Source organism: Engraulis encrasicolus, unplaced genomic scaffold (genome assembly GCF_034702125.1).
Source record: "Engraulis encrasicolus isolate BLACKSEA-1 unplaced genomic scaffold, IST_EnEncr_1.0 scaffold_587_np1212, whole genome shotgun sequence".
In the NCBI taxonomy this organism is placed as follows: Eukaryota; Metazoa; Chordata; class Actinopteri; order Clupeiformes; family Engraulidae; genus Engraulis; species Engraulis encrasicolus.
In genome coordinates, this window is record NW_026945903.1 from 1 (window position 1) to 27,168 (window position 27,168).

Here is a 27,168-nt window from a genome sequence, read left to right on the forward strand (position 1 = left end):
TTCACATTGCCAGTGTCCAGTGTCCGGCAGCAGCACAGGTATTTCTTCACTCCAGCCGCAGCTCGCCTTTGCTGACGCCTCTGTCCACCCTGCCAGACGCCTCTGACTCAGTGGTTTCCGCTTTGAAAACTGACTCACGCACATTTACACTATTTCGATTTGGGGAGCCAGCACAGGAGCTTTTTAGACTTCGCAGTGAGTGTTTCAGTCAGCCCAAAAGGGGGGTTGTAGACGACCAAATCAGTGTCATTTCACGCTTTTGAGTGAGACACTGGCCGCACACGGAGGTGAAAAAGGGAGAAGGGGGGTGGGTGGGCGATGGGGTTTGGGCATCGAGGCATCGACCAACCGCAATGACAAAGTCAGAATCACTCTCCGTGTGTTATGTTAACATGTGTAACATCGCAAGTCAAAAGGAATTGGTATGTTTTTTTTAAAAAGGAAAGAAAAAAAACTTGCTGAACACTGACAACTGTGCAGTACATATGTGGCTTTTCAATGTTTTTCTTTTTAAACTATTTTTTTAACTTTTTTTTTTTTTAAACTTGTTCTGGGGCTGTGTAGCCTCCACACCACACCACACCACACCACACCATCATCACCATCGCCATGGCCACCGCAGCTTCCGGTCGAACGAGCAGCACAAGCAGGCTTTTGTTCCGGAGCATTCCCAGTAGTGCTGCTGCTGCTGCTGCCGCCACTGCTCTGACATCATGCATGCGTGTTGCTGGGCCAGGCCATGGACATACGTACGCAGGCAAGGCGCTTGGCCTGCCTGACCGCACACGTTTCTGGCAAGAGACTCGGCAGACTTCACTTTCTCTCTCTCTCTCTCTCTCTCCCCTCTCTCTCTCTCTCTCTCTCTCTCTCTCTCTCTCTCTCTCCTCTCTCTCTCTCTCTCCAAAGAGGCAGGAGGCACCCACTTTCTTCTGTTAACCACCAAAGATTACAGAGCGGTCTTACTTTCTCTTCCACCCTCTCCCTCCCTCTCTCTCGCTCTCTCTCTCTCTGTACTCTTCCACAGAATAACTGTTATAAGATTTCTCTCGGCCAGTCAGAAGTCTTACCAGCAGCAGCACCCCACTGTCAGCACCACACCCTTCTCCTCTCCTCTCTTCTCCTCTCCTCTCCTCTCCCCTCCTCTCCTCTCCTCTCCTCTCCTCTCCTCTCCTCTCCTCTCCTCTCCTCTCCTCTCCTCTCCTCTCCTCCCCTGCTTTCACCTCTCTTCTCCCCTTTCCTTTCCTCTCCTCTATTCTGCTCTCCTCTATTCTGCTCTCCTCTCCTCTCCTCTCCTCTCCTCTTCCCTCCTCTCCTCTCCTCTTCACCTCCTTTCTGCTCTCCTCTCCTCTCCTCTCCTCTCCTCTCCTCTCCTCTCCTCTCCTCTCCTCTTCCCCACTGCTCCTCTCCTCTCCTCTCCTGCTTTCACCTCTCTTCTCTCCTCTCCTCTCCTCTCCTCTCCTCTCCTCTCCTCTCATTTCCTCTCCTCTCCTCTCCTCTCCTCTCCTCTCCTCTCTTCTCTTCTCTTCTCCTCTCATTTCCTCTCCTCTCCTCTCCTCTCCTCTCCTCTCCTCTCCTCTCCTGCTTTTACCTCTCTTCTCCCCTCTCCTTTCCTCTCCTCTATGCTGCTCTCCTCTAATCTCCTCTCCTCTACTCTTCTCTCTTCACCTATCTTCTCCCCTCTTCTTTACTCTCCACACCTCTCCTCTCCACTCCTCTCCTCTCCTCTCCTCTCTTCACCTCTCTTCTCCCACTTCATTTCCTCTCCTCTATGTTCCTCTTCTAATATCCTCTTCTTTCATCCCCTCTGCTCTTACTCTATTCTAGACTTCTCCTTTCCATGCAAAGTTTACAGTTCATACAATAACTGACCAAGAATGGCTACATTTGGAGCAATGAACATCACTTTTAATCATGTAGCAATATACAGTATCTTGTGTAAATTTTGGGATTTTTAAAAAGACATTGTGTCAGGAATGAAAGCATAGAGTGAAGAGTTTTTTTTTAAATGTTTTTTCTTAGTTTCATAACACATTCGTTATTTTGCCTTTCTGATGCAATACTGTCCTGGGATGACTCTGAACCCGAATCGGGCACTACTTGAGCATTTCCTCGATTTGCATCTTTTCCGCCTGTAAGGTAATTGAAGGGAGCTATTAATTCAACAGGCGCTTGTTTGATGGCATAACTTACTGTCTGTCTGTCTGTCTGTCTGTCTGTCTGTCTGTCTGTCTGTCTGTCTGGTGGACTGACCGCTCGTGCCATTAGAAAATGAGGGGAGAACTTGATGGCATAACTTGCTGTCTGTCTGTCTGTCTGTCTGTCCGTTTGTCTGGTAGACCAAACGCTTGTGCCATGAAAACAGGAGGGGAGAACTTGAAGGGATAGAGTCATCCTGTGCACCCAAATGTCTAGCTGAATGTCCGTCTGTACCACAGCTATGCACTGTGCCCGGTGTGTCTGGCCTTTTTCGTTTGACTAGGAAAATAAATCCTGCCCAATGAAAAAAAGTGGGCTGAGAGCAAGACATGGTAACTTTTTTTTTTTTTTTTTTTTTACTTTTGCACGACTGGAAACTATGATGTAATGGCTCACAGTCCAGCGCTCTTTTGGGGTTTTTCTTTCGGGGTCTCTGAAGAATTTGTTTGTCGTTCTCTGTGAAGCTTAATGAGCACGATCTGTGAGAGGCTCTATGTGTTTGTACAATCTTAGTAACGGTAAGTAAATATACTGCAATTCTACTGACGGGCGGCTTTCCCCAGAGGGACTTGCGCCAGTCAATGAATGGAAGTTTATCCATACCAGACGTTTTTTTTGTTTTTCAAACCCCACAGAAGTTTCGAAAACCCACAGAGGTTTTCTAATACCAAATTGCCACTTTTTCATGTGGAATATACAACTATCACCAATACTCCGACCAGTGCTTAGACACAGTCACTTTCCATTCTGCTCATGTGGCCTCAAAATGTGCACTGTCACACCAGTGGAGCACTGTACGTCGTTGAAACAGCTTTACTACCATACTACTACACTACTGCAACAATACACAGAGCCTTTAGTAATACATTATACATTAAGTAATACAGAGTCTTCAGTAATACATTATACACTAAGTAATGCAGAGTCTTTAGTAATACATTATACATTAAGTAATACAGAGTCTTTAGTAATACATTATACATTAAGTAATACAGAGTCTTTAGTAATACATTACGACTTGGTCATTGCCATTCTGGTAACACCAATTTAATAATGGGGACCATAGTGTTTCCCAATTCCTAAGCTGTTTTTGTCATAACATGAGCATACTATAACTCACACGCCCTAATTACTATATCCCTGCCTCTATCCGAATATGACTGAACTGCACACTTTTTTTGCATACCCCGTTTAGTACACCCCGACAGTATTTGCACACAATCCCATGGTTGGGAGTCACTGTCTTAAAAGTGCACCGTGTAATATTTTTAGTAGGCTACTTTATTTCCAGAATTCATGTTACCCATTCACAAATGTTCCCTTTTTTACAAATACTTACCACCACCTTCAAGCTCTAAGTGTTCATTATGGCTGGGAAATTTGCACTTTTCATACATGAATAGGGATAACTTCTCTATTGTCTGCCATTTTGAAATTTAGCCACAATACTTACTGTAGTTTCGCGATGCAAGTAAATATCAGTTCATTAGTAAATAATATTCATGACAAGATCCAATTTTTATTAGATAGTTGCAATACCTACCTCTGACCACCATCCTACAGTACACGATGCACCTTTACCGGGGGGGTTGGTGTTTATGTGCCGCCCGACTGAAGGGCACAGAGTGCAATGGAGTCTTGACATTCCTCTGTTGGGTGATAGTAGGATAGAGAGAGGGGGAGGGAGAGAGAGGGAGGGGGGAGCAATGAGAGGGGATGGAGGGAGGGAGGGAGGGAGAGAGAGAGAGGGAGCAATGAGAGGGGATGGAGAGAGAGAGAGAGAGAGAGAGAAAGAAAGAGAGAGGGAGAGCGAGAGGGAGGGAGAGGAGGGAGAAATAAAGAGGGAGAGAGAGAGAAAGAAAGAGGGAGAGAGAGAGAGAGAGAGAGAGAGAGAGGACGGAGGGTTGCAAAACTTGTTCACTCCTCTCGCCTGGATAACACAGCAACAACTATGGCAGCCAGCCACATGTTTTTCCCATGTAGTAAATATAGACCCCTCCCCACACCCCCAACACACAAACACATACACACACACCACCACCAACACCACCACCACCACCATGTTCGATTTATTCCATGCACAATGCCTCGCCTTAGTTGGCAAGTCATAGAGACGCAAGCCACCGCATGTTGATCTGAAAACGAACACCTTTCACCCTTGAAAAAAAAACAAGAACTCTTTTGAAGGTCTTTATGGGGTTACACTCAACTGTAGTTTTGTCACGGAGGGTGGGGGGAATGGGGGGGGGGGGGGAGGACCAGCCCAGCGGGCTAAACATCCTCTCCTCCTCCTGTGTACAGTATGTCAGTGTGTTTGATGTTGGTGCAGTGGCGGAACAATTGCACATAGGGCCCCAGGGTAAGACAGTTACAGGGCCCCCATACGGCATGCCCAGGTCACAATAGGGCTCCCACCACCAATACAAGAGTGCCCTGGGCCCTGGGGGTACATGCCCTGCTGGCCCTCCCTATAGCTCCACCCCTGTGTTGGTGCCTCGTTGTCATCTTGACTTGATTCAGTTGCACGACCACATGCAGAGCGAGCCGCCCAGAGCTGGTCTTACCGATAAGCTGCCTAGCCAGTTGCCTAGGGCCCCCTCAAATTGGCCAATTTTAGGGGGGGGGGATGTTGTGTTTGTCACTTTCACAACATACATAATTCACTCGAACACCGAAGTAAAGTTAACGTTGCCTTTATCGAGGTATTGGAAGAATCATGACAATGCACAGTCATTGCTTGGCATGTCGCTACTCTATTAATAAAGGTGTTATTACTCTAGATCAGGGTTTCCCAAACTGGGGTGCGTGCACTCCTGGGGGTACGCGGCCTGCCATAAGGGGGTGCGTAAGCAAAATAGAGCAATGGTGGATAATATGTGAGGTTTATCCAGCATTAATGAACATGAAGTAGTTTTTAATTGTATGGTGAATTGTATGCTGGGATGGTCCATCTGAAGTGTAGTTTAACTCCTAGACTATTGGAAAATAGGATCCCCAAAACAACTGTGCTTAATGTGCAGTAAATCATACTTCAGCACATCAAAATATTCGCCTAGGGGGTGCACGAACCACATTGAAATCTACAAGGGGGTGCGCAGGGGAAAAAGTTTGGGAACCACTGCTCTAGATCACCTGTAGGTTCAATTCAATTCTCAATTCTTTATTTACTTCAGACTCAAAGTACATGGTCCATATCAAGACAACAGTCAATACATTACATAGTATCAATGCGCATAACATAAAGTAGTCAATGTAAAATAACTAAAACTCGTTCCCATATTAATGTGAACATAACACCCCAACAGTCAGTCCCATCCCATCATGATAAATAGTTGCTGTGTAAGTCATTCAAAAGGGGCCCACTTTGCCCAGGGCCTCCACATGTGTAGAACTGCTGCTGGAGCCGGCGATAGTTTGGTTGTGGCTATGGGGGGCACAGTTGGTGTCTATGTACCCAACAACACTGTAAACATCCTCCCCAGTGTGTGTGTGCGTGTGTGTGTGTGTATGTGTGTGTGTGTGTGTGTGTGTGTGTGTGTGTGTGTGTGTGTGTGTGTGTGTGTGTGTGTGTGTGTGTGTGTGTGTGTGTTTGTGTGTGTGTGTGTGTGTGTGTGTGTGTGTCTGCGTTGTTGTTTATGTTAATGCGGTCTTCTCATCTTGATCCCCAGTTTTATGGCTTTGCTCACTGTGTGTGTGTGTGTGTGTGTGTGTGTGTGTGTGCGTGCGTGCGTGCGTGCGTGCGTGCGTGCGTGCGTGCGTGCGTGCGTGCGTGCGTGCGTGCGTGCATGCATGTGTGCACGTGTGTGCGTGCATGTGTGTGTTGTTGTTGACATCCTCATCTTGATCCCCTGTTGCCTGGCTTCACTTTTGATTGTGTGTGTGTGTGTGTGTGTGTGTGCATGCACGACTGCACGTGTGTATTGTAGTTGATGTTGACGTCTTGTCGTCTTGCCCCCCAGCTGCACGGCTACGTGGAGAGCGAGCCCCTGACGCTGCAGCTGTTCATCGGCACGGCGGACGACCGGATGCTGCGGCCGCACGCCTTCTACCAGGTGCACCGCATCACGGGCAAGACGGTGTCCACGCCCAGCCACGAGGTCCTGCAGAACGCCACCAAGCTGCTGGAGATCCCCCTGCTGCCCGAGAGCAACATGAAGGCCATGTGAGTATAGAAACATACGTGTTGTGAGGAGGAGCAAGATGATAAGCAGTAGGGGCAGAGATATTCTATAGAGATATGCCAACATAATAGGTTTCTATGGGCACCTAACGCGACCAGGTTCCGGTCTGCCTAAAGGGCCGTGTCATAATGCTCCTACAATGAATAGAACAGTCCTTAGGTCTGCCTAGGTCTGCCTAAGGGGGGCCATAATAGAACCAGGAAACAATGGGCCAATGGAACCTCTCTCTCTCTACTCTCTCTGGTAGGGGTGTAAATCATAGCCTCCATGACGATACGATACGGTATCGATTTCTTAAAGCAGGTATTCGATTATTTTCGATAATTAAGAATTCCACACGATAAGATACGATACGATTCAATTCTTTTTTTTTTCAATTACTTTTCGACTTCTATTGTTATGGAGCTAGGGGAAGGCCCGTGCATAGCCGGGGGTGTTGACAAACATTCAACCCATGTATGGTGTCATTCTCTGTTTTGGTTTTCCTCTATTTCTTTCTATCTCTATGTCTCTGTATTTCTCCTTCTGTCTCCCTCTCTCTCTCTCTCTCTCTCTCTCCCTCTCACACACACACACACACACACACACACACACACACACACACGGCCACACACACACGCACAGTCTCTCCATCTCTCTCGTGTGTGTGCCACATGCACAGTCTGACATCCATTATTGTCGTGGTATCAATGACCAAGTTGTTTGTGCCGGATTCATACACAGCTCATCCATGTAGCCCTTCAGTGCCTGCAACCCTGCTCACTGTTTTCTGAAAAAGTAATAGTGTGTTACTAAAGGCCCTGTCATAGTTACTGTATGTCATAGTAGTGTAGTACTAGCCTGGCGATGCCATCCTATGTACTCCACCTAAAGATTTTGTATGTTTTTGTGACAATAGACAGTCATGCTATAAAGCACAATATGGGTTTTAATTTGAATTCGCAACTCCAATGAATTTAAATTTCAGAGTAAGATCAGACCATCTCCCACCCTCCACAGAGACGGATTCCTCTTAGCTTTCACCAGACTGTTAGCATTTGCCCAGGCTAGTGTAGCACTTTGGTAGTTAACTTTTCAATGACTATTACAGCACTACTGGTGGAACAGCGTGCGTTATGGGGCTACAGCCATACGATTACGATTGCGATTAAGCTTTGTTTCCACTACAGGTACATTGCATATACTGTAAATTATGTGTGTACAGTTTCCCCTCATGGCAAGCCAATTCAGCATGTAGCAGTGATGTGTTAGTGACAGATACAGAATGTAATTCAGAATGTGTGTGTGTGTGTGCTTCCAGTTGCTTACCGCACTCAAAATCAAGCTGAAGCTGAATATGAACGAGGCGGTCATGCGAAGGGGAATCAGTTTCCCTTTTCATTGAACCACTCGCTGCTCTTCTGTCAACTCCCAAATTGCAGGCCTGATTACCCATCAGTGGCATCATTGGAAATCATCCGGGCGCTTTGAGGATAATCAACCTGATGAAAACTTGATGGCTACCATGCATGATGGAAGCAATAAGGAGAGTAGGAAGAGCCAAATGTAGTCGTGTAGAGTGGTGGGCGCATGGAAGCCGGGGTGGGTGGGGTTAGTTATTCCATGCCCAAGGAGAGAGAGGGCTCACCATTGGGTCCTCAGTATGTTGTAGACCAGTGGTTCTCAAACTTTTTGTGTGAAGTACCACCTGAGAAAATATTGAGCTCTACGAGTACCACCTTGACAACCAACATTAGAATATCGCAGTAGAGGCCTTCCATTTTTCACTTTTGCCAGTCAATACAAGAGAGGTTCATAATGGCATCAAAAGATACGGTCACATTTAGTGCACGTTTGTTTTTCAATTTCTTGCTTGCCTAGTATTATTCTGCATTATGTTTTCAGATTCATAAAATTCAATTTTACAAAATGTGAGACCAAAGAGACATTTTCAACTGCAACAACTTGATCAGCCTTCAAATCAATCCATAAAAAATGAATTCTTCTAAGTACCACCAGAGATGTCTCAGGTACCACCAGTGGTAGACGTACCACAGTTTGAGCACCACTGTTGTAGACATTGTTGAGTGGGGAGGCCTTTCAAATGACTTCGTCAAAGGCCTGACCAAAGCTGTCCACTGACCCTGGATGCCACTGAGAAGCCTACCGTAGTACAGTAGTGTGTAGGCGTGTAAATCACAGCCTCCGATCCGATACGATTCGATATCGATTTCTTAAGGCAGCGAGTGTTTTTCGATATGTAGAATCGCTTTCGATGCGTAGAATGCCCCACGATACAATATGATTTGATTAGATTAAAAGTTACAATGATTTTCTATGAGACATAATTATGCTATTAAAATGTGATTAATCGCGAGTTAACTATGGCATCAATGCGATTAATCGCGATTAAATATTTTAATCAATTGACAGCACTAATTAAAGCATTTTCAGATTACTTTTCCACTTTTATTATCTTATGGAGCTAGGGTATTGGGTAGGGACCAGTGATTCGATTATTTTTATACTTACGAATGCCCCACGATACGATCATCGGCCATACCTGTAGGATCGATGCATCGACACATATCGATTATTATTTAAAACCCTAGTAGTGTGTGCAACCAATCGGAGCAGACTGATGAGCTCGTGTTCTCCTTGGAAGCAGACCAGTTGTTGGGGAAGGGGTCGGAGTGGGAGGAGGGGGCGTTACACACACATGGGAAGAGTGTCATCTTATGAATCCGCTCTCTGTGCATGTCTGAGACAGAGAGAGATGAGAAGAGTTGGTTTGTGTGGTTTTCAACCGTTGCTTGTAGCCAGGGTTGGGTTTACTACGTACACCGTACTGTGTGTGTGCACATACAGGAGCTGTGGTGCTCAGATTTCAGAGCAGGGCTGGGAGGGCGTGGGGTTTGGGGGACCCCACGGATCCCCCAGAGTCTGTGGAGAGGCCGCAAAGCCCTGGCCCCCGATTCAGCGAGCAGCAGCTTGCTGCGCTCAGCAATTTTCTCTCTTTCTCTCTCGCTCTCTCTTTCTCTCGCTCTTTCTCTCTCTCACGCTCTCTCTCTCTCTCTCTCACACACACTTTCTCTCGCTCTGCAATCTTTAATGGATGTAACACTTCACTTAATGTTATATAACCATCAAACTTCTGTATTTGGTTTCTACCTCCCCTCCCTCCTTCCTCTGGGTAGAACATTCCAGTTCCCCGTGCGAAGGCGGCTGGAAGCTGTGCTTGCATTAGTAATATATCCCAAAACGGTTCCCTATATTAAACATGTATCCATTTTGCCACCGCTCGAATTTTAGGAGATTCTGTTTCACCATTTTGTCGGCGGGGCGAGACGTTTTCAAGTGCGCCGATTTTGAGTGGCACAATTTTGCTTAGCCTTGACAGCCCTGTAATTTATTCAAAAAAGGGCTTAAGTCTTCATTTTTTTCGGTGCAAGTTTGCGCCGTCTCTGAGGCCGGTCCAACATAAGCATTGAAGGTTTTGTGGGGTTGGTTGGTCTTATAGTTTCAATTCCAAGTGCCATAGATTTCCAAGTGTTTGTCTGTGTACAGTATGTAAGAGGAGACTCCAGCAGTTCTGAACCATACTTCAGGCCGTTTGCGACTTCAAACATTACTTTTGATCAACTTTTTTGCCATGGTTGTGTGCCCAGTCAGCAGTATGTACACAACAGACATCTGAGAGGGTCGCCAACTCTATTTGTCGCTTTGGTTAGCTCTTTGGGTGTGTGTGTCCATTCACTGAAAATGTACAGAACAGACACCTGAGAAAAGCCAGTAGTCAGAGTTGTTTGTTGCTATGAAACTGTTGTTTGTTGCTATGAAACAAGTCTGTGTACATAGAATAGAGCTTCAGACTAAACTCTACAAGGGGCTCCTCAGGACATAATGATTAAACATGTAGCTTGGATTCAATTGAACTACTTGGAAAATGTGCCATTGAAGTCCATGACAGAATATTGGCCTCACCTTTAGAATTGATCATAGGGTCAAGCTGTCTTTTATCCATCAGAAATGTAGAGTTCAAACACATTTCTTTTAGTGATTACCCATCTGTGTGCATTAAGTGTTTGATATATAGGCGTAAACTGCACTCACAAGCTTGTCTGTCCTCAACAGAATCGACTTTGCTGGAATTCTGAAGATACACAGCATTTCTAATGATAATTACTTATGTGTAATTAATCAGTGTGCATCCAAAGTGATTGATGTGTGCATACAGTAACACTTAAACTGTGTCTCCCCTCATCAGAATTGACTGCGCCGGAATTCTGAAGCTGCGGAACTCTGACATCGAACTGCGGAAGGGGGAGACGGACATCGGCCGGAAGAACACGCGCGTGCGGATGGTGTTCCGCGTGCACATCAGCCAGGCCAACGGACGCACCATCTCCCTGCAGGCCGCCTCCAACCCCATCGAGTGTTGTAAGCAGACCTCCCAGCATGCATCTGTCCTCCTACATCTTTGTTGCAAATGTTACAAAATTACATTGCATTACATTTACATCGCATTACACCTTTATCCAAAGTGACTTAAAACAAGTTGCATGAAATTATCTTTAATATATAATAATAATATAAATATATAAATATAATATTAACTTTTTTACCAGTTGACATACTGTACTGTATGTATAGCAACATGTGTAACAACATGTACCACACTGTTGGAGTATTAGGGTCAGACTTGAGTGGAGACTGGAGTGAATGAATATTACATTGTAAATGTATAATGATGCATTTCATTTGACCGTTTCTGTGACATAAATTAGGTACAGCTCAACCAAATGTACCATACCATTGGGTTATTATTAAGTTTGCATAGTGTAAGTACACGTAATATTGGTGTTTTGTTTTGTTTTGTTACAGGTAGACAGACTGAAAAAGGAACTACAAAAGTAATCATATAAAATGCATCATTTCGTTCTTAATGTTTAGCTCGAGTACCATGGTTTGGGTTTTCATTTCATTTTTACTTGGAACACTTCGCTGCTCATATTTGACTAGCACAGGCCAGATTTCATTTTCTTCCCAGAACCTTGATGTATGTTTTAAAGCCAGGTGTCTCCCGAGTATTGGCTCCCCCAAGGTGCAGCGACCGATCTGTTTAGATTTTCCATAAAGTCAGGTACAAAATAGTGCTGGCTCTTGAAAGGGGCAACCTATTACGGCTTAATACCATGTATTTACACTGCCCATATTTGCATTTCAGTCTGGCACCGGCTCCTACATTCGAAAACATTTAGATAGGAAAAGGTGTTTATGAAGTAACTTTACTCCGACAAGAGATTAGGAAACCAGGCCCATAAATGTTATGAACAGGCTTAGGCTAACACGAGTCAGCACACTCGCCTGTCACACTTTAACGATCTCAAACACAAATATATGTATCATTTTGTGAAAAGGGGCGTGTGTGACTCCCCCCTCCTTCAGGAAATATTCCCCCTGTCTATACCCTGGGACATGTTGCGCATGCCCCCCCCACCCCCCCACCCCCCGGCTCGTTATATCTTCTGTGTTTTTTTCTATGTACGTATTTATTTCTCTGGGAATTATAGTTCTGACACTGAATAGCTGGACAATGTGCTCGCCGGACTGAACAAACAGCCCTAAAGAGAAGACTGTAAATAAATAACCGTGGAGGTTTCCAAAGTTTGCTAACATAAAATTGAACGGTTTATATATATATATAAAATAGCGCGGCCTGGAAAATGTGTACGAAGAAAAGGGTCCACATCTGACCCTTGTTATGGGGATTCCGTTGTGCCCGACCAAAAAGTCAGCCAAAAAAAAAAAAACCCATCCATCTCTCAATAAATCTTATGAGCTTTCGAAGACAATGGCTAAAAATCATGGCCGAGTTCACAACAGGTTTGACAGACAAAGCAGTAGTTTCTCCAGCCCTAACAGGGAAACGTCAGTAGAAAACGACGCGCTGAAACTTTTCTTCTGGTAACAATTAAAGGCTAAAACAAATAGCTCAAAAAAATGACTGCTGGTAGCAGAGAGCATCTTTTAGCCTTGTACCAAACAACTGCCAAAGAAAAGGAACAGGAACAGAAATAAGACAGATGTGTATCTGCGGTCTCAGTCGTGTGACAGACACACACCACAGATAGAAAGACAGACAAGCATAGACACATAGACACTGACACAAATAGAAAGACAGACATGTTGAGAGACAGACAGGCAGACAGATATGGTACATGGACAAGCAAAGAGACACACAGACACAAAGACAGACAGACAGACAGGCATGCAGACAGACACACAGACAGTGAGAGTGTGTGAGAACAGGTGATGTCATGATTGGAGACACAGGCTTGCCTGGTGAATAGGTCACCCAGTCTCGTCACAGACTCCCTCCTCTTTAAAACACACACACACACACACACACACACACACACACACACACACATATGCACACCCAAGCACAAGCTTTACCACTTAGTCAGACCATGACTAAATCCATGTCTCAGCCTCGTATGTCTTTTCTGGAGAGTGTGAATTAATCCCCAGAGAGGCAGTAAATTAATGGTCACTGTACAGACTGCATGTTGCTGATGCGTCTGTCTGTCTGTCTGTCTGTTTGTCTGTCTGTCTGTCTGTCTGACAGTAAGTTTGTGGGCTTGTCTTGGACTGCATGTCATAGTAATAAATTGTCCTCATATATTTTGCTCCAGTGGTACATTATGTGCATATACAGTTAATTCTGCAATGTTAACTCAACCGTTAAAGAATGGGAACAAGAAAAATGTTACAGTTGACTCGACGAGTGTTGAATAGCTGCAAAGTGTGCTGTCCACAAATGCGTTATGCGTGAGGGAATGTGCAATTTTGGCCCACATACTCATACGTATCTTGTATTTGTCTATTGTCAGTATTCAATGGCCATCGCACAGATCAACAGATTTGAAAACATTTTCAACTGTCAGTTTTACAACAGAAGACCAGATATCCTGGTTGGAATGATCAGTCAGAAACACACACTTGATACTACCCTGTGAAATCCCATGCTGCTTTGCACAATCATTCCAATCTGAAAGAAAGCATGGATACTAGTCCCAAAGTGCTATCTTGAGGTAGGGAGCCAATCCAAAAGCGGGAAGAATTGGAAAGATGATGACACGTGTTACTCGACAAATGGAAGGTTGAAGTTGGTTTGAATACAACCGACACAATTGGCTATGGGATACGTATACATAAAATGATATATTCATAACAGCCAATAAACGTCCGTTGGCAATCGTAAATCACACCTCCCCCACGAGAAATTCAATAGGTACTATCCAGACCATACGTATCTCACTTGTTATATGGTCTGGTAACTTAAGCCTGGCTCAAACTACGCGACTATCGGCCCGATTCTCGGCTGAAAACCCCACTTACGACAATCGCTGGAACGTTACCCCCCAGGACCATAGCAAGCGATTGTCGGGGAAGATTTCCTCGTCGTGTGCGACGTTCTAAGATAGAACTTTAGCAGCTCAAAGAGTCGCCGATCGCAAGTCGTAGAAATCAAACACTGTTTGATATTTGCGACTGGAAATAGAACGTCGGGCATTAATCCTTTTTCCATCCAATTCTGAAGCGACTTGTACCTTGTGTCGATTTTATTTAAAGCGACAAAAGTCGCACCAGAACCGTTTTCCATCAAAAAAGTACTTGAAGCGCATTGAAGCTACGTCACAATGCCTCTCGTTAATCCACATATTTCTGTCGCGCTTGGTCGTTTTCCATCCACTGCGTCGCTCTTTTAGAATGTTTGTGTCAAAAGAAAAGTAGACTTTATCGCGCGTGAGAATATAGCCTTGACCGACAAAACAAGATGGACAGTCTACGTGTCGTGTTATTAATAATCAATATACTATCCGCAATAATTGTGATCAGGAAAAGGATGACAGTCCGGAGAAGGCGACTCGCATAGCCTAGATGTGCTTTTCACTAGTACTCGCAGATCGCTAACCTGGCAGCACCAGGTGCTGTTTGTGGTGGGAGATGGACGTGCCAACATAGCCTACGGAGCGTCAGTTTATGACAGATTTTCGAGTTAGCAAACATCTGTTTCGAGAGAGGCTATGTGTGCTTGTAGAGCCACATATGAGGCCTGACCCTGCGAGCAGGGAGAGCAGAGGTGTCGTTGGGGAAACGGGTGGCAATAGCACTTTTTAAGTTAGCTTTAGGCACTACAAAACAATTGCGATTTTACAAACAGCCCCTGGCAAAAAAATATGGAATCACCTGTCGTGGAGGATGTTCATTCAGTGATTTTAGGGGGTTTTGTTTAATTAATTTATTTATTTTTTTAAAAGAAAAATTATGAATCACAGACCCGACCCAAAACTGCCTAGTCAGACAGACACAGAGCAGCATACAGGCCATCATACTACAGTAGGCCTAGACCCGTGAGAGCAACACCTCCCCGCCCTCCATGGCCAACCCCTGTACCTGTCCTGTCTGAAAAGGACTAGCTAACATCAACTGAATGAACATCCTACATGACAGGTGATTTTTTATTTTGTCTGAGGTTGTATGCCTATCACATGGTAAAATTTGCAGTCTCAAGTCAACACTGCTTAGAGCATATGGTCCCACTCATTTTAGTGTTAATGTACTGTTGAATTAACACTTGAAGAGTTGAATTTAACATTATAAAGCAGAGGAGAAGATCCCGAGTCAGCTGAGGAGGACACTGAGGCAGCGGCAATAAGAGATACCCTGATGCGTCACATGCATTTGTGAAAGACCACAGAATTCACATCAAGTGAATATGTATATTAAAAACAAACAAACATGGGCATTTTTCACAAAAATGCATTTAATAAATATTCATAATTAGTATTAAATATTAAATAACATTAAATGGTAAGCCCACTTGGCTGCTTGAAGAGGCAATGGGCGGGTTATTCTGATGCTCCAAACTGGCGCTTGACGGACGTTCTCAGAGAAGTTAGCATCTCTCCATCTTCCTCCTCCTGCCTCTTGCCTTTTCAGTAAGTCCGACAGCTGCTGACTCTATGCAGCTAGTACAGACTTTTTCTTCAGTGGCCTGCGAAACAGGCGACTACCTCCTGCTGCAGCTGGGGTGGGGCCTGGGGGCTCTGAATCCTCCATGGTCACTTGTCCACTGTAGTCTTCTATTACATGAGGAAACACATAAAATACAAACACATTTAATTAAGTTATCCGAGACATGGTATTACACTAGAGGTGTAGGGAAGATAGCAGGTGGTTGGACTGTATATTAAACTAAGAGGTTGCGCCGTTCTGTATTTTCATTACACACAATCAAGGAGTGCCGGCCAGAGCAGTACTTAAGCCCAGAAGGATGTTGAATGAGGGGTTCAGTTTGAAAGGATGACGCGAGGCAGGTTGGTTAAAGTTGACTTCTTCAATTAAGCTTCAGGTTGTATCTTACATGGGTTTCGATCTGAATTTACATGGATGTGTGAGTGTGTGATCCTAAACACAAGGAAATAAAATACAACAAATCAGATGTTGCCAGTGGAGTTACTATACATTAACACCACACTAATCACCATAGTAATCATTAATACACATAACTGATGTAAATAAACCGGAATTACATCAATTGCATAGGCAACATGTGAACTAGACATGTTCAACACAATCTACCAAATAACGACAGGATTGCGCACAAATATACCGAAATATACATTGATACTAACAAAACATTATCTTAACTACAATATAAGGTGACTTACTGTGGTCATTTATGCACACAAACACAGGATTGCTGAAGATAAAAGAGGAAAACTATCGAAGTCAGGTGTAACTGAATCATGGCATCTGAACTAAAACAAAGATGGAGGAAGGCGTGATGTCACTTCCGGAAACTAGCGATGTCAAAATAAGAGTCCTATCGTTAAACTAAGGAAGTGCATGAAAAATAACCAGGGAAAACTACTCAATGTCCATAGCCTTTTCTACAGCCGCCCCCAAATGTACCTGGTACATTTGAAACAAAGAAAAGGCTACTCAAGTTGGATGAGTCTCTTCACCGACTGGAAGGGCTGGCAGGATCACCAGCCGGGCGACAGGTCGGGTGTAGGTGCGGTCTCTGACCTTCACATCCGCGGACCGGACGTGACCATCAAGGCTGGGGTGGACCTTGACGATGCGCCCAATAGGCCACATGGCCCTAGGGAGCTGGGGGTCGACGATCATTGCCACAGAGCCTTCTGTGACGTCGGCCGAGGAGGACTGCCACTTCTGTCTGAGCTGCAGCCCAGGTAAGTACAGTCTAATGAAGCGAGCCCAGAAGTGGTCTGTCATCACCTGAGTGTGCTTCCACCTCCGCTGGCTGAGGAGCTCATCTCTGGGGTAGACGACTTGTGGGAGGGACCCGTCGGGCCGCCCCATCAGCAGGCAGTTGGGAGTGACCGGGTCTGGGTCACTGACGTCGGAGGGAACGTACCCCAACGGTTTGGAGTTCAGGATCGCCTCCACTTCGACCAGGACGGTGCGGAGGACCTCCTCCTGAAGGGGTTGACCACCTACAGTGGTGTACAAGGCACTCTTCACTGAGCGAATCTCTCGCTCCCACACTCCTCCAAAGTGTGGAGCAGCGGGAGGGTTGAAGTGGAAGTTGATTCTGTAGGGTGCCAGGAGGGACTGGAGATCAGACGACATGGCTGTGAACGCCTCTCGTAGCTCTCTGTCACCGGCTTTGAAGTTGGTCCCCTGGTCAGAATAGATCTCCGCAGGGGTCCCTCTACGGGCGATAAACCTTCTCAGGGCCATGAGAAAGGAGTCGGCATCGATGGAGGTAAGTAGATCAAGGTGAACCGCTCTGACGGTTAGGCATTTGAATATGATCCCCCACCTCTTCTCCAGACGCCTTCCCACCTTGACTTCAAACGGTCCGAAGCAGTCGATGCCTGTAGAGTGGAAGGCAGGTTTAAACAGGCGTAGGCGGGCTAAGGGCAGATCAGCCATTTGAGGGACAGTAGGCTTCCCCTTCCAGCGGCGGCAGTCTCTGCACGTTTTCTGGAAGCGGCGTACTGCCTCTCGGCCTCGCAGAATCCAGTAGGAGCGCCGGATCTCTGCAAAGACGCGCTCTGGCCCGGGGTGTTTCAAGCGACTATCGAAGTCCTGAATAAGCAGGAGGGTCACTGGATGTGAGGGGTCTAACACCACTGGGTGTAGACTGGAGTGGTCCAGGTCCTCTGACCGGCGGAGTCGACCACCAACTCTGATGAGGTCGCTGCTTTCGTCGAGTTCCGGAGAGAGGTCGCAGAGACGGCTGCTCCGTAAGACTGGTTTCTTTGCTTTAAGGAGACGAAGCTCGTTGGGGAAGCAGTCTCGCTGGACCTGTCGAAGAAGGTAAGTCTCTGCATCACGGTAATCCTCTGCACTAGCACATCCATCCTCAGCAGCCGCCCCATGAATCTCCAGGGCTGTGGCCTGCAGCAGCTCCCTCCAGGTGCTGTACTTGTCCAGCTCTGAGTCGGCTTGACTCACAGCTGTGGAGGTGGCACCACAGAAGGTCTCTTTGCGAAACTCTGAAGGATCTGGAGAATCTCCCAGGACGCTTGGAGGGTCTGCTGGCCACTGGTCACAAGGTAGGAGGAGAAACGGAGGGCCTTGGCTCCATCGGTTGGGTTGGGCTAGGTCCTGCAGTCTCTTGCCACGAGTAATATCGTCAGCAGGATTCTGGGCAGAGTCGACGTACCGCCATGTGTGTTGCTGAGGAAGATCTTGAATTTCAGCGACACGGGTGCCGACGAAGACTTTGAATCGGCAGGATTCCGATCTCAGCCACGCCAGCACGGTTGTGGAGTCTGTCCACATCACGGTTCGCTTGATGTCCAGGGTAAGCTCATCGCTCAGGAGCTTGGAGAGCTGAGCTCCGGTGAGGGCACCACACAGCTCCAACCTTGGCATGGACTGTAGACGTCTGGGGGCCACTCTGGAACGAGCCATGACGAAGGCCAAGTATGGTGCGCCGTTGCTGTCGACCATCCTGAGGTACGCCACTGCTCCGTAGGCCAGCTCCGATGCATCGCAGAAGATGTGAAGCTCTCTCTCGCTTACGGCAGCAGCTGTGCCCTTGGGTAGGTATGGACGACTGAAGCGGACTTGAGGGAGAAACTGCAACTCGCCTTCCCAGTCTCTCCACTGCTTGAGGAGATGTGGGGGCAACTGGGGGTCATCCCAGCCTCTCTGCTTGTCCCAAAGGCATCTCACTAGCATCTTGGCTCTGGTGGTATAGGGCAGGATGAAGCCCAAGGGGTCATACTGACTGGCGAGCACCTTGTAGATGTTGCGCATTGTGGGCTCATCGTACTGGATAGGGCGACATTTGTATCCCAGGATGTCAGTGGAGAACTGCCAGCTGAGACCCAATGTCGACTCGGGACTGTCCGTCTTCTCGTGTGCCAACCAGAGGTCAGCGCTGGTGGATCTGAGGTCCTCAGGTAGGTGGCTGATCACTTCGGGTACATTGCTGGCCCACTGACGAAGTACAAAGCCAGCCGAGGACAGGAGGGCGCTCAACTTGTCCACAAGGTCTCTGGCGGCGGCGGTGGTAGGGAGGGACTGCAGACAGTTGTCCACATAGAAGCATCGCTCTACTGAAGTCCTCACCTCATCTCCAGGCTGGGTGTTCTCTCTTGTGTGGTGCTGCAGGGCGAACACAGCACAACACGGGCTGCAAGTAGTGCCGAATGGCAGCACCTGCCACTCGTACACTGCAGGGGGTTCGTCTTGCTGTAGGTTGCGCCACACAAAGCGCAGGAGAGGCCGGTCTTCGGGTAGCAGGCGCACTTGGTGGAACATGCTCTTTATGTCTCCACTCACAGCAACTTCATGCTCCCGAAATCGGAGGAGGACTCCCAGCAGCGATGCTCCGAGAGTAGGCCCCGGTAGGAGGTGTTCGTTGAGGCTCTGACCTCGGTACCGGAACGAGCAGTTGAATACAAGGCGGTGTTTGCCATTGTGGCTAACTAGGTGGTGGGGAATGTACCATGCTTCCTCTCCTCCAGTTACTTCTGATGGGTCAAGCTTCACAACAGACCCTGCCTGTATCAACTTGTCGATCTCAGCGCCATACACAGTGGCCTTCTCAGGATCTCTCTGGAGTCGTCTCTCGACTCCTCTGAGGCTGGGCAGGACTGCATCGGGGGTAGCTTGAAGGCGTGGCATGTCTTTGTGCCGCAGCAGGGGGGTGGCGAGACGAGAGATGCCCTCAACGTCGACACGAGTCGTCCTTCCTTCAAGCAGGCTGATTGCAAGGTTGTCTTGCTTGGAGCGGGTCACCACTTTGCTGCCCCTGAGTGGTATGAGGTCAGCTTGCCACAGCTTCTCAACATTCTTCATTAACTCAGTCACTTGAGGGGGAACTGAAGTGAGGAAGCAGTGCTGTGTGCTGGAGTGCTGGCTTATAACACTGGAGGGGCCCTGCAAGGCCCAGCCCAACCTGGTGTGGACTGCTGCTGGAGCACCAGGGGGACCCAGTCGTACTGGCTGGGTAGGAGTCACCAGGTGGGGGTGGTCACTGCCTACGAGCAGGAGTGGTTTGACCCTCTTCAAGGGCTGAAGCGACAGTCCTGCGAGGTGCTTGTACTTCCTCTGCAACTGCTCCAGAGGGTAAGTATGGTCGGCGAGATCGATGCGGGCAGAGGTGAAGGCATTGGTGATCTTGTACTTGGTCTCGGGTCTTGCCTTGGAGGCGATGGTGAAGGATACGCTGGCTCCGTGTAGGGTTTGGACATCCTGTCTAATTGTACGTAAAGGTAAGGACTCAGGAGTTCCATGAAGACCCAATGCCTCATTGGCAGCTGGCAGCAGCATCGTTCTCTCTGATCCGTCATCCAATACAGCATAGGTGTCCAGAGTGCGGCCGCCATGGTACAGGAACACTGGAACCACTTTCAGCAGCACCCTGCTGCCTTCAGCTGGCCGATCGAGGTACAACACCTCGGTGGAGGTTGTGCCGCCACCTGGAGGTGGCGCTGTTGCTTGGGTGGGGCCTCTCTGGGTTGCTGTATTGACTTCGTGTAGGGCCTGTAGGTGGCGACCTTGGCACAGGTTGCAGGTCTTCTTTAAGGTGCACTGAGCCGCCTGGTGTGAGCGCGCACAGCGCCAACATCTCTTGTTGGTCTTGATCCACTCAGTTAGCTGTTCTTTGCTTAGCTTACTGATGGACATGCATTGACTCAGGTGGTGTTCTCGGTTGTCGCAGAATGCACAGTAAGGTGCTGGCTTGACCTTGGCTTGACTGTCACTTGTAGGTTTGACCTCCCTAGGTGTACTGTCTGTTCCGTGCAGCACAGTGACGGAGGGCTTCTTCGGGTTGGTGCTAGGCTTAGCACTGGGCTTGGCTTTCACCCCTCTGGAAGACAGTTGGCCATCAAAGTCGTGACACCAGGCTTCGTGCTTCAGCCACTGAGCTAGGTCATAGAGAGTGTAACTCCTCTTAGACTGGCTGAACATGCATCTGCGGAAATCAGCTCGCTGTTCTGGTGGCAGCTTGCTGAGCAGCCTTGCAACGTGGGTACCGCATAGGAGCTCCACCTCACCATCAGGGCCGAGAGTCTTCAACATTCCCACCAGCGACTGTATCTGAAGGGAGAACTGGTCAAAGGCCACTGCATCGCCCCGTCGTATGTCGGGTGTGTCCATCACCTCAGCGATCCGCTTAATGGTCAGCTGATGAGGCTGTCCGAATTTCTCATTGAGGGCCATCATTGTGTCAGTAAAAGGTGTCTGGGAGTGGATGTAGGCATCAGCTATCAGTTTGGCCTCCTCTAGCTTCAGGTGATCAACTAAGACTTGATACTTAAACATTTCGGTGCTATGAGCAGGTAGCAGGTTCTCGAGGGCAATCTTGAGATGAGTAAACTCACCAGGGTCTCGATGAGAGAAGTTGGGGATGGTAGCACGGGGGCCACGATAGGCTGATTCTACGATGGAGGTGTGGTATGATGGCGTGGAGTAGGTTGGCGCCTGCCTGGATGCATATGGCAGACCCTGAGGAGGTGGTGGACGCTGCGTAGGCGGAGGGCGGAGTGCAGTGGGGTTCAGAGGCACGCCGTATGGTGTGGAGGTGAGCTGCGGTGGAGGTGGGGGCAAGCTAGACCATGCAGGGCGCTGCCGCTGGGTAACTGTAGGGCCATGGCTATTGCTTGGGTAGGTGGGCCCGAAAGGTTGGCTAGGTGGTGGTGCTGACAGCGGCTGGGCTACTGGCGCCACATCCTGCTTAGCTGCTTGTGTCTCATTTCTTAATAGCTGCAGTTCACTCATTAATCGGTCGAGGCGGTCGACCATGGGCTGTTCACTCACGGGTGGCACATCTACGGTGTTGCTTACCCACGGTGGTGGTGGTGGCCATTCTCCATCATCATCCACTGTGGCTGAGTGATAGCCATGTACCTCTTGCGGTTGTTGTAGGCTGCGTGCAGTATTTACCAGCTGTAGCATGTCTGCACGGACTGCTTTCAGTTCGGCCAGGCCTGCTGACATGCACTGCTGGGACTGCAGTGACTGCTCCAACATGTGCTGTAACACACGCCTCTCCTGCTGGATGTCTTCTAGCTCTGCGTCATAGGCTATGCTCTTGACAGGTGAGTGACTTAGGAGATGGCGAGGAGTACTGTGACTACGTACATTTTCCTCTTCATGCCAATGAGCACCAAGCCCCTTGTAGTCTACTTCATAATCTTCATAACGGAGAGGAGGGCGTGTCTGGCGTCGGGGGCGCACAACAGGGAATTCAACATCTTTCATATCCATCTTGATTGAGTACAATGTACATCCGGCTCGAAAGGACCATTAATGTAGGGAAGATAGCAGGTGGTTGGACTGTATATTAAACTAAGAGGTTGCGCCGTTCTGTATTTTCATTACACACAATCAAGGAGTGCCGGCCAGAGCAGTACTTAAGCCCAGAAGGATGTTGAATGAGGGGTTCAGTATGAAAGGATGACGCGAGGCAGGTTGATTAAAGTTGACTTCTTCTATTAAGCTTCAGGTTGTATCTTACATGGGTTTCGATCTGAATTTACATGGATGTGTGAGTGTGTGATCCTAAACACAAAGGAAATAAAATACAACAAATCAGATGCTGTCTGTGGAGTTACGGTCACATTAACACCACACTAATAATCATTAATATATATAACTGATGTAAATAAACCAAAATTACATCAATTGCATGGGCAACATGTGAACTAGACATGTTCAACACAATCTACCAAATAACGACAGAATTGCGCACAAATATACCAAAATATACATTGATACTGACAAAACATTATCTTAACTACAATGTAAAGTGACTTACTGCGGTCATTTATGCACACAAACACAGGATTGCTGAAGATAAAAGAGGAAAACTATCGAAGTCAGGTGTAACTGAATCATGGCATCTGAACTAAAACAAAGATGGAGGAAGGCGTGATGTCACTTCCGGAAACTAGCGATGTCAAAATAAGAGTCCTATCGTTAAACTAAGGAAGTGCATGAAAAATAACCAGGGAAAACTACTCAATGTCCATAGCCTTTTCTACAAGAGGTTTTTTTAATCCAAGTTAAAGGGTGTCAACTAAGCTTGAACATATTAGCCTGAAGTAAGCGTGAACATATTCAGTTCCAATGATTTAATGGATATCAGTGTTAAGAATATTTTGAAGCTGTTTATCAAAATGACACCTCAACCTCTGACAAGAGAAAAGTGAGTACACCCCTATTTGAAAATGCATAGAAAGGTCTTCAGTGAGGCATGATTTGGTTCAGTGTCACAGTGCTTTGGACCATTTCTTGTGGACTGATAAGCCCAAGATAAACAATTTTGTTTTAGATGGTGTCAAGTACGTGTGACAGTACCAAAGTGAGTAGTTTGAAGACAACAGTGTGTTTTGCCTCTAGTGAGGCATGGTACTGGTACTGACATGGTTTGACATGAATGCTGCCAACATTTGGATGCTTACAATACAGGTAAGTTAAAGTGAATAAAGTCCTAAACACTACTTGTCTTCTGTTAAATTGAATAGTGAGAGCGTAACTTTTCGACCCTCAGGTCTTAATCAGGCAAAGTGCATCCTTGACAAGCAGAAGGCCTACCAGCACTATGAGTACCAGTGATGAACGAAGTGCAGGGCATAGTGTCAGTGTCAGACAAGTCACCTAGAGGCAGTGACCGAGGCAAAAGGTTACTCCAGCAGGAGACCTTTTGCATATGTACTATTTAAACATGATGTCCCCCAATGGTCTTATTGAAGATTTTGACATCAAACCATTCTTGTACATCTAAATTTAACAAAAGAGAAGCAGTGTTGCAGATTTTATTCACTTCACGGGACTATTCTATTACTCTTTCACTGGATTAATACTTTTATTGTCCTGCACCTGACTCTTTCTGGGCATTTTCGCATAGGGGTGCCGGAGTCCTCACTTTGGTCAGATGTTGAATTGTTTAAAAAAACAAACAAAAAAAAAAACAGAGAAATGTGTAGGCTACTCACTTTTGTGATACACAATATTAGCATGAATAACATGACATTCAAAAGCATGATGATCCTGACTTACCAGCACCCTCTTCTTCCTCATCATCCCCTTCATCCTCTTTCTCGTCTTCCACACCAGATTGGTCATCAGGGGGAACTATTTGTACAGAGCCAGACGAACAATGTAAACAGTGAGAAATCGGTTATCAGACCCATAGCTTCATTAGCAAAAGTCAGTCCTCGTCTTTCTGTTTACTTAGCTACTGCGCTATGTCTGTCTGAGTATCGTGTCCTGTTTGATACAAACATATCATTACTTGTGCGAGCGATATACGAGGGGGGAAGATTACAAAGTAGACCTAGAAGACATTTATGTAAACAGCTGTACTACCTGGAGTCTTTTATGTGACACCTGAGGAGGGCTACATAGCCTTTCTACCTAGGGCTATCTATTAGCAAGTTTACAGTAGCAAGTTCCCCTTCGGATAAAGTAGCCAGGTTAACACTAGCCTACATCAACAACAATTAATCCACTCACCGGTGCTGTCAACAGCAGAGGACCTCGCAACCACGACCGGCCTGGCACCCAGTAGCTAGCTGGTCCATTTCTTCGAAAAAATCAAAACTGCGTTTTCCCCCAGACCCATTCCTTGACGCCTGCCTGTTCTCGACCAGACCTAATTAGCTTTCAAATTCTCGCGCATATAATAACAGCACTGCGCATGTACGAACTTCCTACGTCGCTTTAACGCTTTTCCATCAATTTTATGTCGACTTATCTCTAGCCAATCCACCTTTTTAGAGCGATATAAATGAGGTCGACAAAGCTGGCGTTGAAGCGACTTAACCGCTTTTCCATCACTTGTGTCGCATCAACTTTTTAATGCGCATTATTTTAAAGCGACTTTATATTGGATGGAAAAAGGATTATCGTTGTCTCGGTGGCTGCGAGCAGCGATAAGCTTGACAGTTGCGATTCTCTTCTAGTGTGTGGTGCACCCCGACGTCAAAATCGGACACATAATCGGCAGTCGTGTAGTTTGGGCCTGGCTTTATAAGGGTGGCCCTGCCGTGGCCTAACGGTGGGGCACTGGGTTACTGCACCGGCCACTCTGGTTCGGGTCCGGCTCGGGTCATTTGCCAATCCTTCCCGTCTCTCTATCCTCACTCATTTCGTGTCTCTCCTCCACTGTCCTGTCATAAAAATGGGGGCAAAAAAGCCCTAAAAAAATATATTTTTTTAAATGATATCGGCAATGATAGAGCACTTTCCAGTCTTATACGTAGGCCTATACAGGCACTGGACTCTGGGTCTGTGTTCTGAGTTCTGATTCCATTCCTCATTTCTCATCTGAGTACTGAGTTCTGATTTGATTTCGTTTATCTTCTGTCTCTCCCTCCAGCCCAGCGCTCGGCCCAGGAGCTGCCCTTGGTGGACAAGCAGAGCCTGGCCAGCTGCTCGGCCGCGGGAGGGGAGAAGATGCTCCTCACAGGACACAACTTCCAGAACGACTCCAAGGTCGTGTTCGTGGAGAACGCCCAAGGTGAGCAAAGTAGGAGTGGAGAGGAAGCGGAGAGAGGAGGGTAGAGGAGAGGAGAGGAGGGGAGAGGAGAGGAGAGGAGAGGAGAGGAGAGGAGAGAAGAGGAGAGGAGAGGAGAGGAGAGGAGAGGGGGAGAGGAGGGGGGGAGGAGAGAGGAGAGGAGAGGAGAGGAGAGGAGAGGACAGGAGAGGGAGAGGAGAGGAGAGGAGAGGAGAGGAGAGGAGGAGAAGAGGAGAGGAGAGATGAGGAGGAAGAGGGGAGTAGGAGGAGAGGAGAGGAGGAGAAGAGGAGGAGAAGAGGAGTGGAGGAGGAGGGAGAGGAGAGGAAGCGGAGAGAGGAGGGGAGAGGAGAGGAGAGGAGAGGAGAGGAGAGGAGAGATGAGGAGAGGAGAGGAGGGGAGAGGAGCGGAGAGGAGAGGAGAGGAGAGGAGAGGAGAGGAAGCGGAGAGAGGAGGGTAGAGGAGAGGAGAGGAGAGGAGAGGAGAGGAGAGGAGAGGAGAGGAGAGGAGAGGGGAGGAGAGGGGGGGGGGAGAGGAGAGGAGAGGAGAGAAGAGGAGAGGAGAGGAGAGGAGAGGACAGGAGAGGGAAGGAGAGGAGAGAGGAGTGTAGAGGAGAGGAGAGGAGAGGAGAGGAGAGGAGAGGAGGGAGAGGAGAAAGAAGTGGGAGAGAGGAGGAGAGAGGAGGGGACTTGGGAGAGAAGAGGAGAGGAGAGGAGAGGAGAGGAGAGGAGAGGGAGGAGAGAGAGGAGAGAGAGGAGAGGAGAGGAGAGGGGGAGAGGAGAGGAGAGGAGAGGAGAGGAGAGGAGAGATGAGGAGAGGAGAGGAGGGGAGAGGAGAGGAGAGGAGAGGAGAGGAGAGGAGAGGAGATGAGAGGAGAGGAAGCGGAGAGAGGAGGGTAGAGGAGAGGAGAGGAGAGGAGAGGAGAGGAGAGGAGAGGAGAAAGAAGTGGGAGAGAGGAGGAGAGAGGAGGGGAGTGAGGATTTACATAGCAGGAACGGAGGAGAGGAGAGGAGATGGGAGGATGGGAGAAGAGGAGGTGGATTGGTGAAGAGGAGAGGAGGAGACAGGAACACTTGCCCTTGACATTGGAAAGAAGATGGCTTTGAAATCTGGAAAATGTCTCCAAGTGAGGGAGTGTCTGCGTGTCCATTTGTGTGTGCATGTGAGAGAGGTAGACAGTAAGGGAGAAAGGGATGGGGCAGCACATTTTATGTAAGTGCATGTGCATATCTTTTTGTGTGTTTGTGCAGGCACACGTGTGTTTTTGTGTGTTTGAGAAGGCATATACAGACTCTGACAACTGTAAACAATGTCTTCCACAGCATACTCATTTGAGCAGAGGTGTTTGCTAGCATTTAAATTTAGTCTGTCTACCGTTTATGTAACTGGGAGTTTTGACAAGCGGGTGATGCGAATGTATTTGGTAGTCATGCACACACACTTGTCAACGCCCAAGTGTTTGTGTCTCTGTGTGTGTGTGTGTGTGTGTGTGTGTGTGTGTGTGTGTGTGTGTGTGTGTGTGTGTGTGTGTGTGTGTGTGTGTGTGTGTTCGTGAGTGCGTCTGTTTGTGTGTGCGTCGGTGTGCTCGCACACGCGTGTGCACGTGTGTGTGTGTATGTGTGCGCGTTTGTGTGCTCGCGCGCTTTTGCACATGTACGTGTGCATTCTGTCTCCCCTCCAGAAAGAGAACCCCTATACACCCCAAACCCATCCCACCCCGTCCCACTTCCCTCTCTCCCCTCCCTTGATAGAACCACTCCCTCCTCTTCTCTCTCTCTCTCTCTCTCCCT

At 47.6% G+C, this 27,168-nt stretch overlaps 1 protein-coding gene and 1 long non-coding RNA gene across 2 annotated transcripts; one reads left to right on the forward strand and one right to left on the reverse strand.

The window, feature by feature from the left end:
* Positions 1-5,815: 5,815 nt before the first annotated feature.
* On the forward strand, positions 5,816-25,416 carry LOC134444512 (nuclear factor of activated T-cells, cytoplasmic 1-like; the record flags this gene model as incomplete). Its single annotated transcript, XM_063193821.1, has 3 exons — positions 5,816-6,358; positions 10,624-10,796; positions 25,243-25,416. Coding segments are annotated over exons 1-3 (580 nt in total), but the record flags the coding sequence as incomplete, so codon positions are not given.
* LOC134444513 (uncharacterized) lies at positions 14,711-24,465 on the reverse strand. The gene is made up of 3 exons (XR_010033985.1): positions 24,378-24,465; positions 23,922-23,996; positions 14,711-15,508 (listed from the first exon to the last, which is right to left on the reverse strand). It is a non-coding gene; the product is annotated as an uncharacterized LOC134444513 (long non-coding RNA).
* Positions 25,417-27,168: the final 1,752 nt, after the last annotated feature.